The 16,079-nt window shown below is 46.7% G+C and overlaps 1 protein-coding gene across 1 annotated transcript in view; it reads right to left on the reverse strand.

The window, feature by feature from the left end:
• Positions 1–16,079, reverse strand: part of LOC146869242 (complement C4-like) — a 550,923-nt gene that overhangs the window by 151,945 nt on the left and 382,899 nt on the right. The window contains exons 25-26 of the mRNA XM_085646117.1: positions 9,481–9,556; positions 5,656–5,815 (exon numbers count right to left, since the gene is read on the reverse strand). Coding sequence (XP_085502243.1) covers positions 5,656–5,815; positions 9,481–9,556 — 236 coding nt within the window. The remainder of the gene's footprint in view (positions 1–5,655; positions 5,816–9,480; positions 9,557–16,079) is intronic.

Genomic DNA, 16,079 nt, shown 5'->3' on the forward strand with positions numbered 1-16,079 from the left:
GATTGAATTTTAAATGTAAATTCCGCCATGTGCTTTGTTCTTAGATTGAAGGACTGGTCTACTTCACAATTGTTTTGCCTTTTCATTTAAATGTTAATTTTTTCGTATGTTTAATTATCACTGTGAATGCATATATGCAAAAAAGAGAAAAATTTGCCCTCCTAAGAAAGACATGCTATAAATGTTTAAAATCGTTTTTTTTTTCAAACTAAAAAATGAGTGTGAAATAAATTACCAAGGCCACTATAATTGCAAATGTGGTTCTTATAGCGAAATATTATAATTTGACTAGATCACCTAGTCACTGAAATTGTTGATATTAGTTTATAAGATACCCAGTCTGGGTGCTAGTAACAGGCTCAACCCCCCACTTTTATAACTTTAATAAAGTTGGCATTTCTTGGTACCATTTTGTGTCTGCAGCCCATTTCCTTGATCACATGACTGACTAGGTGTAGTTGGTCTTTGTATATTCCTCTCCGACAGCCAAACAATAGAGGGACTAAGTGTTGTCAGGATGGGCCACCTTAACAGGACACGGGTAGAGCGGAGCAGAGACTCACTTGAACTTCAAAGACCCTGCCTTAGCACACACACAAAGAACTTCACACTAGCCTTTTGTGACTTCAAGACCCAGTAGAGCCTGGGCAGTTAGGCAGGAAACTCCAGATATTTCTGTGTGGGGAAAAGTCCCTAAGGTTCTTCCAATTCAAAGCTAGCACTAGGTATAACAAGCATTTGCAATGTAATCGGTCTCACCTTTGGGACCTTATATGTATTTCGCTATGCAGCACATTAGCCTGGGTGCTGAAACATCTACACTTCTTTAACATGGAGGGAAACTAAGCACCAAACTGAGTGACACGCAGGTATGGGATCGAATATTGCCTTTCAACGGGAAATGGTATAGTCCAAAGCTATGTTTTTAATATGAAATCAGGGCCTTCAGTGGTCATATCACTGAAAATACAAGATTTGAAGAAAATATTATTGTCTACATGTGCTTGTGGCAGACAGCTGCACTTTGCTCGTAGTACTAGCTGATAATTTGCTTATTTGTACAGATCAGAACTAGTTCTAGTTATTTTGTAGATTTATGTACTGCTTTTAAACTTGCATTTTAACTCTCTGCAATGTGTTGAATTTGATGTGTGAAGGGAGGCGGGAATCGAACTTTGAGTGGGAGGCAGCCAAGCTAATAGTTAGAAACCGCCATTTTGTGCTGGAAATGCTGCCGGTTTTCCACTAGATCACATAAATCGCATAAGTTACTGCAGAGCAAGGCTAGTTGATATTGGCAAGTGTGTGAACTGCTGCTCCCACTTTTCCCTTCAGGCAGATGCAGGCTGCCTTGCCTGCAAACACTGCAATTGGGCCGCCTTTCCCCCTCGCAGCGAGACGCGTGTGGAGTGCAAAGAGAAGTCTAACACCGGCGCCCACTTAGACCAAAAGCACGGGGAAGGGAGTCAACTGAAGGCTTTCCTACTCCCAGTCGGTAGAAACAAACAAGTTTCAGCTCTTTGACCTTCTAATAGATTTAACGCTCGATCTTATGTTTCTAACCGAAACGTGGCTAAACGACGGCTCTAATCCCACCATTGCTATTGGGATCCCCCCTGGATACCAGATCCAAAGAAAGGATCGGCCAGGGGGCAGGGGCGGGGGTATGGCCATATTCTACTTGCTCTTTACTGCCTACCATGTTGATAGAGGGGGCCGAGAGCCTCGGCTTCCTTCTTGCCGTATCTGCCGTATCGGCCCTACTGGGCCAACTGGAAAGTTCACAGAGTCTATTAGCCACGCTATCTACCCAATTGCTGCCAAATACAGTCACTGCTTGGTACTCGGGAATTTTAATATTCTAATGGACAAACCAGGGGAACTTGAGCCCATGGGGCTGTGCGAATCTCTGGGCATACTCAACCTGGCCCCTTATGTCCGCTTCTCTACCCATGAAAGGGGTCACACTTTGGACCAGATCTTTTCCACCGCCAGGATAGAAATGGACGCGCCCTTCCCCATAGTATGGTCTGACCATTTTCTGCTTGGTTTTAGAGTCCATAAGGAGTCAGATAGCCCTCATTCATATTGCAAGCCTCGCGCCAGCAGTTTTAGGCCGTTTCATTAGTTCACCTCGGAGGCGTTGCATACTGCACTTAGCCTCCACCTTATCCCTCACAGCGGAAACCTCAAGAGTGATGTGCTCTCCTTGGAGAACTGGCAACAACTCCGTTCCCTGGTGCTTGCCCCTCCTTCCACTCGGGAAGCAAAAACTAGCAGAGCCTCGGCCCCATGGTTCACGGAGGCCCTTAGGAAGAGCAAAAGTGCTTGCAAACGCCTTAAGAGAGCGTGGCGGAATAACTTCAATCCCATGGACAAAATCACCTACAAACTGGCCCTGAAAGTCAACTACAGTAAAGTCCGCGAAGAAAATAAACTTTTTCTTTCCTCTTTCCTCTAAAGTCGAACAGGCCGGGAACAAAAGTAAAGAACTTTTTAAAATGGTAAAAGTCTTCTCATCCCCTAATTTGCCCCTACCAGTGATTGGACTAACCACATGGCCCGCTATTTTTATGACAAAATTAAAATCATCCAAGATTCTTTTGAGACGCAGCCCCTGGTGACTTTAGTAAACATGGGTCCGCCCCCGCGCTAACCCTAATATTGGTTTTTCCCTCATGCAGTTTCCTTCTATCACTTTGGATAAATCCCTCAAGTTAATGAAAGCTCTAAAGTCCAGGGCACCCTCCGACCCTTGTCCAGCTAAAGTGCTGGCATCTATTGTTGAGGTGATTAACCAAGTCGTCAACTTGGTCCTGAACACCTCTCTGTATGAGGGGCAAATGCCGGAGAGCTAGAAACACGCAAAAATGATCCTGCTTTTAAAGAAACCTGCTGCAGATCCATTGGTAGACGGTAATTACTGGCCAATATCATTGCTGCCTTTCTTCTCCAAGGTTTTGGAGAAATATGTAAATACAGTCACCACGGAATATGTGGAGAACAACCATTTACTTCACCCAAGTCAGTTGGGTTTCAGAGCAAAGTTCTGTACTGAAACAGCCTTATTAGATGTCTCTGAAACTATTAAAGCAACACTAGACAAAGGTGGCAACGCGGTACTGGTATTGTTGGACCTTTCCACGGCCTCCACAACCGACTCCTGCGAAGACTCCAGGAGTGTGGCATTGGTAGCATGGTACTCAGATGGTTCACCTCCTTTTTAAGTGGACATCAGAAAACAATTTGGTCCCCTCCCTTTTCGGCTCACATCCCCCCTATGAAAGTAGGGGTCCCACAGGGCTCGGTTTTGACCCGACACTCTTTAAAGTGTACATGGCCCCCCTTGCGCTCCTAGCTGAGGAATACGGTGCTAAAATAGTATCCTACGCCAATGACACGCAATTGTTGTTCACCTGTGCTAAGGGTGCCGACTTTAGATGCGGTGAGATAAACGCCTGCTTGACGGAGGTGTTTTCCTGGCTTAGACAAAACCAAAATGAAGTGTAATCCGGAAAAGTGGGAGATTATTTTCTTCTGCTCTAATCCTGGTGAAGCATGGCGCCAATGGTGGCCACAGGATATGTCCCCCCCTGTAACCTTAATAGCACCGTGAAGAGCCTTGGGGTCAAGCTAGACGCTGACCTGTCCATTAAGGCTCAGATTCAAACTGTGGCCAGCACCTGCTTTGGGCTATTGAAAATGTTAAAGAATTTTCTTCCCCTGCTCCCGGTCTCACACAGAAGGATGTAGTCCAGGCCCTCATTGTATCAAGGCTGGACTATGTCAATGCCCTGTACCTGGGCCTCCCTGACTATCTACTAGGTCACTTGCAGGTGGTTCAGAATGCGGCAGCCAGAGCTATTCTTATGGTTGGCCCCAGGGCGCAAATGACCCCCCACTTGATATCCCTGCACTGGCTACCGGTCCAAAAGAGGATCCATTTTAAAGTGCTAGTCTTGGTCTTTAAGGCCCTTCATGATACAGGGGCCCCTTACATCAGGAAAAGGATTCAGCACTATGTCCCACAATGGACTTTGAGGTCCTCAGTACAGCTCCTGACGACCATTCCAAAGTTTTCCCGCTCCCGTATGGGTGGTCGATCCTTTCAAGTGGTGGCATCTCGGCTATGGAATAGCTTGCCACTCTCTCTTAGACAGGTGCAGGATCTGCTCGCCTTTAGGAGGAAATTAAAAACCTGGCTATTCCAACATTAGATCTAGGCCTACCTGCTTGTTGTGCTCACTGTCTGTCTCGTGGTCTTTTCAGCGCCGGGACACTCTGTGGAGTAGCAGCGCACTTTACAAGTACCTAGTTATATTACATTACATCACATTACATTGCATTACAGAACCGAGAAGAGACTGAGACCAACCTGCTTGCTAATCCGCCCATGGTGCCGTACAAGTTGCCCTAACTTTGCGGAAGCTCCTGCTAAGTTCTTCCCCACAGAAGTAAATCCTGTTGAGTTGCTCCTCTTTGGAAGGATATCCAGCCTCCTGCAACCCTCATCGAATACAGCCTGCAGCTTTGTCTCGCGGGACATTTTCGACTTCCAAATGTAAACATCTTCACTGTAACTTCGTCCAGCAGCTACCCGGTGACAACAGCTCCTTCTTGGACTCTGCCAACTGCCTTGCCCCGCTAAACTTAAACTTCTTAGACATTTACATATGAAATTTCTTCTAAGTCTAAAGGTAAGCGTAGACTGGGTGTATTCGAACCACACTTCATCGAGGTCTACCAGAACTTTCAACTTTGCCATGGTATTGTACGACTAGATGTCCGCAGCTGGCGCTTTGATCTTTTAGGCACTAGATTTTACTAAAAACGTTTAGGGGCATCAGTGCCTGTACAGGAGCTTCTAAACGTTTTGTTTTACAGACAACTTTGAATGTTGCCTGCAGCATATTATCATTGGTTGGATGATGCTCGTTGCAGCGGTTGCTGTACAGCTACATAATATTCTATGTATGGCTGAGGGCAGCTATGGCCGAAGAATGCATTAGGTTATGTTTACCATCTCCCACTACAGCCTGCACTGGTTGGATACACTCAGGTCCTAACAGCATGGCATGGATACAATGGATAATGCCATGGCATAGAGCATAGTGGAACTTTAGTAAAAAGGTAGAGCAGCCTGACTCTGTTCTTCATTATTGTATTGTCAATAGAATACCAGTGAGCTGGGTAAAAATAACAGCTAACAAAGTGTCAAGAGACACATCAGCCAAAATAAACCAATTACATTAACTGAAATCAAGTGAGAGACTAGCACTGCACAGTCCTGTATTTTATTTATGTTTGATGTTTTTTTTCCGCTGTGGCTCATTGACATAAAAACACATGTTGGGGCAGCACATCTGCAGGTGGCAGGGACACTTTCTTCCATTGCAAGGATGCTGGCTCCAAGCACTTGTGCCTCAAAATTCTCTGCAGTGGGGACAATGGGGAGAGGGAGACCAGGGGACTACGGCCTACCCTCATTGCATCAAGACACAGACAATCTTTAAACCTACATCTTCCCAATATATTCCTAGGTTAGGAGAAGCAAGAACAGCAACACCCTCTCAAGTAGGAGTAGCTCATGTAGAGCAAATACATTATTTGGACCTTCTCCCAATTTCTCCTGAGGCAGAACATTACTCTGATTACCTGCATCTCCCTGTGCCAGACCGGTGCTGGATCCCTGAAGGCCCCGCTATTCTCCACCTGATGCTTCATCAGAAAGTCCACCGCTGTCAGGATGGTGCCATCGTTCATATTAATGTGATCGCGACAAATGGAGAGTATCTTAGCAATGAAGGCAGTAAGCCTGAAAGAAAGAACAACATGAATGTCATGACATCAGAGTACAACCACAATAGAACCACCACTATGTCTCCCGATTCTTGCAACATGACAAGAGATGAGGATGAGGTAAAAGGCCATTTTGTCAAATGAAATTAATAAAATGGTTGGTTATGTAATCTTTGTTGTCCCTTTTGAACCGGAAAATAAATGATGCTCAAACTGATGGGTATTTTGAGGGTAATGGCTGATTTAATTGAGGGATAAATGCAAATGGTATACATTAATTTAAATGTAATATTGAAATAAAATTATAATTCAGGATAGTAATCAGTCTCACAAAAAAGCATGAAAATTTGGCTAGAAACTTACACTGAAATTTAGCAATATTGATCTAATACACCTTACGTCTAATGCTTGGCATTTACCTGAAGTAGTCGTCCGACTTGGTATTTCCATTAGTAGATTTCAGTCTAGATAAGTGGGTTTTAAAGTCACTAGTAATTATATTATATACTAGAGAACAAACCCTGGATTGAGCCAACAAAGCTGACCAAATCCACTGGCAAGGAATTCTTTGAAGAAAGTGGTAAATTAACGTGTAGTATCTTGTATTTGTACTTATGCTTTTCCCCAGTTGCTTTATGCGGAGCTGCTCAGCCAGTGTGAATGCGCTGCATGGAATGTTGGAGCGGTGATGATGAATGGAATGTTTGGGTGCCTGTGAGGTGAGGTGTGGCAGTGGAGTATGGGCTGAGCAGCGGGCAGGCTGCTGTACATTGAATTTACCAAGCTACAACTAAGACTAAATAAACTTTCTTAAATTACACTTCAGCTACCTGATCTTCCTTATTAGAAAACCATAATATTATTAATATTCAAAACATCATCTGTTGTATTCAAAGGCATACATTTTTTCGTGAAAATAGGGATAGTACTAGTTACAACTTCGTCCTTTACCCTGTTAAAAAAAAACATATGATTAGTTGCCCTCTCGGAGCTTTAAGTTTAAGTTTCTCAAAACCCATGCTGTCATTTATTGCCGCTGTTCATTATTCAATTTTACTTGCCAGCATATTCATATTTTTTCTAGAAACTATTTCTACCAAATCAAAATAACTAAGTTAGAAGCTTATTGGTAGCACAGTTCGATGACACAACAAGCAAAACGTATTTAGCAAAAGAACAATTTGTATCTTCCACAACCGAGAATGATGACTGACCTGGAGCTGAGACAGTGATGGACTTGGAACTGAGCCAATTGTGATGGCATGAAGCCAAACTAATGATTGATTTGGCATTGAACCAATGACGAGCCTGGGGTTGAACCACTAATTAATGTGGGGATGAGAAATAATGGACTTTGGGACGATGGCCCAACATGTGAGTCGATGATGATGGGCCCGGGGCAAAACCAAAGATTGACTTGGCTGTCAGCTATTGATTGACCTGGGGCCGAACCTTGGAAGGAGGAACAATGGGCATTGGACTGAACAAATGTTGGCTCTGGAACTGATTCAGTGATGGACCTTGAACTTAGCCATGGATGGACCAGGGAGTAATCAAATTTTGGACCTCTCAATGCGCTAATAATGGAGCAGGTGCCAATGAGAAATGATAGAAGGAGCCATTGGTGGACCTGAGACTGCTCCAATGATAATAGACCTGGGACTGAGGCAAGCATAATGCTCCCAGGAATGATTAAATAATAAAGGATAGCAACTAAGCAGATGATGCACCAGGAGCTGAGCCAGAGATGACAGGTCTGGTACCAAACCAGTGACAATTAACCTGGGACTGAAACACCCATGGACCCGGAAATTCAACAGTAATGGGCCTGGAACTGAACACTGATAGACATGAACTGAGCTAGTGATGTACCTTGGACTGGACTAATAAATGACCTAAGATAGAGCCACCTAATTCTGGGCCACTCTTGGTCTGAAGTATTGACAGACCAGCGAGAGTCAATCATGGGTCTGTGACTAGCCCAGTGACTGAGCATATGATGGACCGGGACTGAGCAGTGCTAGGCCTGAGACAGAGGACCAACTAAACCTGAGTCTAACCCAATAATGTCCCTGAAACTGAGTGAGTGTTAGCCTCGGAGTGAATGATGAATATTGGACTAATTCAAAAATGCATCTGGGACTCAACCAATGCTGGAACTCAGAATGTGCTAATGAAGGACTAGGCAATCAGCCAATGATGAACTTATTGCTGGGCCACTGAAAGACCCAAGGCGGATCCAATATTCATAGAACTGGGACTGGGACTGCACCAAGGTTGATGGGCCTAGAACTGGCTCGGTAGTAATGGAACTGCAACTGAGTCTAAAAGGCACCTGGAATGGACCCAAAAGTGGACCTTAGACTATGCTAATGACAGGCCTAGATGTGCAGCAAAGATGATGAACCTAGGAAGATGCAATAATGAAGAACCTTCACCTGAGCTCCTAACACACCTGGGACTGTATTACACATAGTACCATGAGGCAACAACAAGCGTGTGCCTACTTTCTGCACTCCTGGGCACGTTGGTATTAAAGAACGGACTGAAGATGCACAGCCCCTTCTCTAATACAGTTTGTGCTAGTGCTAAATGTGCACAAGCGTGATATTAAGGGAGCATTCCTCATTTTCATGGCAGTATGGCCCATGCAAATGAGTAAACACTTAAACTCTGTGCCAATGTGCTATTATAGGCGCTGGCACATATGCAAAGCAGCAGTCAGGGGTCTGTCTGTGTGCCACAAGGAGGTCGCACGAATTCAGTGTGATTCCCCCTTCCAAGGGTTCTACTTGAATACAGGGGAAAGTGGGTCCCACGGTCCCTCCAGACATCCCCTGTTGGTGGGTGCAGTCACTTACTGTCCCTCATTGAAAGACAGTCTGCATAGCTGCTATACGGTGAAAGATGGACTGATAGCTTCTGCTGGCCCGCCTTTCCCTAACGTGCTGCCCTTAGGCCAGATGTTAGCTTGCAGCTGTACTGAGGGTACCATATGAACAAAAATAGGACGCGCTGACCTGGTCAATGCCTGGTGCACCAAGTACATTTTGGAGCGGACCAGCGCATAATAAGGCCCATGGGGCTCAGCTAATGGTGTTTAAATGAGGGCCTGGTGAATGGACCAGTAATCGACCTGGGATTGAGCCACTGATCGACCTAGACTAAGACTGAGCCACTAAAATACCAAGCCAATTATGGTCCTTTGACTGAGGCAATGATGGACTGGGACCGAGCCACTAATGGACCTGGAACGAAGACAATGATGTTGCAGGAACTGCAGGGACTGACACAATAATGGACATAGGACAGAGCCGTTGGTGAACAAAACTTAGAGGTAATGATGGTTCTGGGACTGAGCCAAGAACACGTTTGGGACAGAGACAACAATGGGCCTCGAAATTTGCCACTTATGAATCTGAGACTGAGGCTATGATGGACACACATCTGAGCTAGTGATGGGCCTAGGACTTAGTCAACAGAGAAACATCTGGGACCAAGTCAATGATGAACCAAGAGAATGTGAACTAATGATAATCTTGGGACGAAATAAGGGTGGACGGCTTACTGAGCCAATGATATATTTGATCCCTTAATATGTAGCCTGGCAATGCAATGATCAAGAATTCAGAATGAGCTCAATAGGCCAAAGAAGTAAGGTGCAGGAAGCATAAAACTGACCAGGTGCTGCTAGGAGTGGTTTTCCAAGCTCCATATGACCCATCTTCTTTCCTAAAAGTCAAGAGTCGCGCGTGACCTGAAAAGAAGCAAGAAAGCATTAATAGAGACAGTTAGGCTGTATTTGTATCCATCAGAACATTTATACAGAATGCATTTTAATGCAGCTGTGGTCCATTACATTATACACTTCAGGCAGTAGTGCAGACATTGGAAATATAGAGAAAATCCAGCACATTATGAGCTGGAAGGACTGTGCACTGATGATCATGTTACTAACCTTTGGTAATGCCTAATCTGGTAGAGACTTTGTCTAGCTGCAGATTCCTGACCTTAGAATTATTCCCAAGCGTCATACTGGATCTAGAATGTTTTTGGGAGCAGTACCTCTGCGCGCCGATAGGTGCAATCAGTTACTCCCATGGCATCGCCGGCGCTGGAAGTGACGTGCCTTGCCTATGTAGGTGACACCCAAACTTCAGTTTCTTTTCGTAACTTTCCAAGCCAGGAGCGCAGAGCCACGAAGAACGCTGACACTGGTGTGTGAAACTATGGCCCTGAAAGGGAAACATCCTTGTACCTAAAAATCTGTTCACAGAGTGGGGAGGAGGATAGCCGCAGATTCCTTATCTTAGAATAGATATCCAAGCACTACTTCTCCGGAGGTGGCTCTGAAAACCTGATTTAGACTAGAAAGTCCTGCAGGACCAAACAGGCAAAGTGCCTATCCCAATGGAACTGATGGTCTAGGCAGAAGTCTTTTGTGAACATGTGCAACAAAGCCCACGTTGCAGCTTGACAGTTGTCCAGGATCGGAACTCTGTGTGCTAACGCAGTGGTCGCAGCCTTTGTTATGGTGGAATGAGCATGCAAGCCCTCCGGGGGTTGCTTCTTGGCCAAAGCGTAGCAGCTCTTAATGCAGAACACAATCAATGCGGAGATGGTTCATTTCTGCATGACCTTCCCTTTCTGGGCTCCGAAATACCCCACGAAGAGTTGATCGTCCACCCAGAACGATTGTGTGAGGTTAAGGTAGAACAACAGCACTCTTTTTGGGTTGAGCCAGTAGAGTCTCTCATCTTCCTTAGAGGGATGACGAAGAGAGTAAAGAGTAGGCAAGGTAATGAGCTGTCCTACTTGCAATGGGGTGGCTACCTTCGGCAAGAAGAATGCTCAAGTCCGAAGGACCAGTTTGTCTGGGTAAAAGGAAATACATGGAGGCTAAAATGACAGCGCCTGCAGTTCACTGACCCTCCGGGCAGAAGTAATTGCCACCAGAAGGCTGTCTTGATGGGTGAGGAGCCTAAGAGGGTAGTTATGAAGCAGCTCAAAAGTGGTGCATAGTAGAAAAGTGAGAACCAAATTGAGGTCCCATAGAGGCGTAATGAAGAGAGCTGGAGGAAGCATGTGTTGAAGACCTTTAGGGAACCTATTCACAATAGGGGACTTCAAAAGGGAAGGTTGATCTGCCAGCTGCAGGAAAGCTGAGATAGCAGACAAATAACCCTTCAACATGCTTAATGCAGAGCCCTGCTGGACCAGGGTACTTATAAAAAAAAGAACTTGGGAAAGGGGTGCAGATAAGGGCTCAAACTGTTTGTCTGTTCACCATGCCACAAACTTGCTCCAATGGCTGACATATATCATTTTCTTGGAGGGACCGTAAGCTGACAAAATAACATTACAGATTTCGGGCAGAAGGTCAAAAGCCATCAACTGTCACTGCACAATCTCCACGCATGAAGGCAAAGCATTGACAGGTTCTGGTGGGGAAATGTCCCCTGCTGCAGGGACTGGAGATCTTCAAGAAGAGGCAGCCTGATTGGAGGACTGGTGGGCAAACTCAACAGCTTGACATACCAGACTCTCCGAGCCCAGTCTGGGGCCACCAGAATGAGTTGGGCTCGGTCCTTCATGATCTTCTTGAGAACTCTGTCCAGGAGTGGTACTGGCGGAAAGGTGTACAGGAGGCCTGAGCTCCACTCGAGATGAAAAGCGTTTACAAGTGAGAGTCATCTTGGAAACTCCAATACAACAACACAATGGTCTCCTATGGGGGAAGTGCAGGCCTCTGCTGCCTTGCAATTTGAAGAAGGCTATCAACTGCTTGCTTGTTATAGAGAAATTAATTTAGTTTATTAATGACAACAATGAGATTATACTCAGAATATATACAAACCCATTAAGCAACACATTGTTTCAAAAGGTGCTCCAACAAACGATGCAGTGACTGTGAATGTGTGAATTAAAGTACACATGTGCAATCTACAGTGCATATAACAATTGCTTTACACGCTAATGCCTGAGGAAACAATTATTACAGTTATCACGCTAGTAAATATGCAGGAAAATAAAGAATGAAACAGGTGCACCGTAAACTCTAGTATAGGACAAAGTCCACGATAATGTTTGCAACACAAGTGACTCAGCAATCAAAGTGTTTTAATTAGAACACAACCATAGGTCTTCTAGCGCATGTAAGATATTGATATCACAATGCAATAACTTGTTTGTATGAATTAACAGATTTCTTTATTCATTCTTAAAAGTTTCTTTTGACAGGCTATGACTGCAGTCAAAATACGTTATTAAGAAGATCATGAATAATGGTTGTGTTCTAATATTGTTTCTGATAATATGAGTGCTGAGTCACTTGTGTTGCATACAATGCATAATGTAGGAAAGTGCCCCTTTTTGACATGGTCACCCCCACCTTTTGCCTGGTATCTGATGCCATTTTGACAGGAGTGCACTGGGTTCCTGCTATCCCAGTCCTCAGTGGCAGCTTTCTTTCCGTAAACTGTACAATTGTTCCCCCAATTGGCAATACCATCAACACCTCCTGTAAGTCTGTAGTAAAGGGCACCCCTTGTGACTAGGGCAGAGAAGCTAAAGAGTGTCTCTAAGGGCTGCAGCAAGTAGTGTGCAACGCCATTGCAGGCTGTGTGCCATGGTGCAGAGAAAAGTGAAAATACAACATAAAACACATCCCTCTGTGCCATGCCTGTAGACACTGCATACAGTATAAGTAAGCCACCACACCAACAGACCCTACAGCCCTAAGGCAAGGTCCACTATACTACATGTGTGGGCATATCTGCATGACCAAATATGCCCCCTGTGATGCCTATGTTAATTCTTAGATATCACAAGTGAACAGTTAAGCCATTCTAAGTACATGTGATGGACTCTGGTAAAAACGAGTTTTCCAGTGACATGATAGCTTCACTGAAATCTATGGTATCAAACACAATATATTTTTAAACCCACACTGATTCCAGTGGTGGATTTATTAATACCTTCACCCAGAGGGTAACCTAGATAGGGCCCCTGAAAACCTACCATCTACTAGTGTGCTGGCTGGCTGGTGCAGACCAGCCTGCCACCACAGACAGGTGTCTGACCCCACTGCAGGTAAGAGCCTAGGCTCTCTCAGAGAAGAAACAATGCCTGCTCTGGCCAGAGGTGTTGTCACCTCCTCCAAGCAGGATGGCTAAGAAATCAGCATATCAAGGCAGGAGGCTTCAAAGACCTCTGCCGCCTTTGATAAGTGACTGCAGAATCAGCAGGCAGAGGAAATGCCAACCCTCTGCCCTGGGCCCATTTGGCATCAGGACAGGCAGGTAATTTGATATGCAGGGAGGCGTGGTGCACTACCAGCCAGTCACACCCCTAAGGTGACCTGCTTGATAGACCCCCCTTTAGGAAAATTCCACCAACTTGGTGATGGCAGAATTAGGAACTCCGGGACACAGAAAGTGGTCATATTGGCAGTGTAGTGACCCCCAAGGGAAAGTAGCCCATTGGCTACCATCTTTCACTCCCCTTAACGCCCCAAAATCTAGTATTTAGGGAAGCCCCTGGCACCAGGAAAGGAGATTCTGATGACCTAAGAAGAAGAAAGACACTGAAGAGCTGGAAAGACCTAGAACTGCGGGGTAGCAACTGACCTGCCGGCCTGTCAGCTGTCACTCCTCGAACTTGCAGATGAAGTGGCAGCGCGGCCCATAGGGGCAAGCATAACCCACTGTGTGGAAGTCAAGGTGCAGTAAAGCTCCATCTTGTACACGTGAGGCTGTGCAGCTCGTGGTAGTCAATAGCCATGGCAACGACTTGTCTCCATGTATGTGCCACTTTCCCCATTGGGCTGACACAGCGAGTTGATCTGCGCCACCTGCCGCTGTGTGTCATTTCTTCCATCTGAACAGAAGCACTCCGTTGCCTGTCTTAGTGTGAAGGCTGAGAGTGGCCAGCGCAGCACAGGTAAACTCTACTCTGCGGCAGAGGCGGGGTTTTTGCCAAAATTTGCACTCCAAGCGGAGGGTGGAGTGACAAAAACTTAGTGAACACTGCCAGCGGAGCGTAGTTTAGCACCCAGCCTTACTAAAGACACCACTGCACCAGAGCTCGAAAGCCAAAGAAGAAGTGTATCCACGGTGTCCCTACGTTCAACTGTAGTGTCCCCCCAGTCCTAGATTGCAGCCTCTTTTTCCCAGGACCATTTCCCCTTGAAAACAACGGGGCACCCAATGCCATAAAGCACCTCTTGCACCGGGACACCCCAGAGCCTGCCGAGGTGATGTGTTGGTGCTATCTTAGACCTTGCCCTATACTTACCTTAACTCCAGAAGACTGGCCCTGTAAATTGCTGCTAAGAACCCGTATGCAATATATGTGTTTTTCCCCATAGGATAACAATACCGTATTAGAGACAATACAAGTTACCTACCTGTTTTCTTAAAAACTCCTATTTTAAGGGGCATAGCCAGGTGCTGCAAGATGGTGGGTAGGCTTTAGGACTGCTCCTCAGGGAGACTCACAATCCAGTAACGCCACTGCCATCTGCGCCTTCAAGGGTTTATTTGTAGTGGCTCTGGGATGGGAAAGATGGCAGCACTGATTGAACAGTGTAGTAACATATCCCGTGCTTTGCAAGCTTGCCTACTGACTGTGAGCCTCTCAGGCCCGCAGGGCCTGCAAAGTGGCCTGTGGTTGAAGTAGAGTGTCTACTAGCTCAGCGGAGCAGCTTGGATTCTGGCGACCAAGCAGGTATGGCCCTAGCGCCTAGGAGACCAGCAGAGGAGGTGCCTGGGAGCCTGGGTGGCCTTCGGGCAGGCGACAGGTCTCCGTGGCTTGTGCGGTGAGTGGAGGTGGAGGTGGAGGATGGTGGTCCAGATACTGACCCCCTTGGGCCTCTGACTTATCTCCTGTGGCCGCCTCCTATACAGTAGCTGGAAATTGGGCTCGGGCAGGCAAGGGACCCACGTGGCCGCTGGCCTGGTTAGCAGGCAGCTCTCTGCCTTCCTGTTGCTGCTTCCCCCCTTTCTCTCCTCTGCATTTGGAGAGTGGGGCTGTGGCCTGATCATGTGAGGAGGTGGGGTAAAAGAGCCCCATGCGGGCATGTTGGCTGGGCCTCAGATGGCTGGATCGATTGCCCATATTGTGCCCTTTATGAGCAGCGGCTGAAGCTCCTAACATGGGTAAGCCACAGGACCTTCATGTTGGATGGCCCTGAACCCCCTGTGGCCAGATTCTCCGGGGGAGGGGGCGCCCTCCTCCCCTTAAACATTACTTAAGGAGCAGTGAAATGGGAGCCATTCTAGTGCCTGGGGGGCACTTATGGGGGACTAGGCCCAGTATAATCTGATGTGCTGACATCTGGTAGCTCTGAATGAGGCATTGCAGGACGCAGTCACATTGGTGGAGGTGAAGTGACCCGTATCTATATTACATTGGATGACTGGCCTGTTTCCTGACTGGGAGTGGCCGAGAAGCTTCTGAGGTGGACACTCCCCTCTGCTCTTTATTGCTAGGAGCATAGCCGGAAGCAGCACAAACAAGGCAGCCTTGAGACTATTCGTGCCCCTCTGGCACAGGGAACAGGGAAGTGGTGGGTCCTGCAACGGGAGGAACAGGCTCCATATGCCATGCTGTGCCCTGCTTCATATGTGAAGATGTTCTGGCGCAGACTAGTACGTGGCTGCTGAGGCCGTGTGGTGTGAGACTGGGAGTGGGAGTCCCGCCAATGTTTGGTCATTCCTGCCTGGTTGGACTGCTCGTGCAGCTCCACTACTCAGAGTGTGGGGGACTGGCGTGTACGCACTGGTCATCTGTCATCTCCACTGCGCTTCCCGGATTGCTGAACCTGGGCAAGGCTGCTTGCTGGTGGAATTGACAACATGGGTCACAGAGGAGGCAGTAGCAGCACCGACCCGATATCGAGATGAGCAACTCTGTTGTGTCCTGACCTCTGCCACACCCTCATCTGAGCCGACTACCGACCTTACACTGGACAAGATACTTGCTGCTATAGTGGTTACCCGCCAAGATTTGCAGACTAGGTTGGATGCAGTAGCGAATGAACTGGGGCTGGTACATGAAGACCACGGTAAACTAGCGGACCGCGTCACCCATAATGAACAGGATATCACAGAACTGCGTCCCACAATGAAGGATCTGGTGGGCCAGATACATTCCCTTACCACAAAGGTGCAGGAATTGGAGGCACGTGCGAAGGACACAGAGGGGCGCTCCCGTTGCAAAAATCTCCGCATTGTGGGCATCCCCGAGGGAGTGTAAGGTTCTGACCCTGTGCAGTTTTT

Source organism: Triturus cristatus, chromosome 1_1 (assembly GCF_964204655.1).
Source record: "Triturus cristatus chromosome 1_1, aTriCri1.1, whole genome shotgun sequence".
In the NCBI taxonomy this organism is placed as follows: domain Eukaryota; kingdom Metazoa; phylum Chordata; class Amphibia; order Caudata; family Salamandridae; genus Triturus; species Triturus cristatus.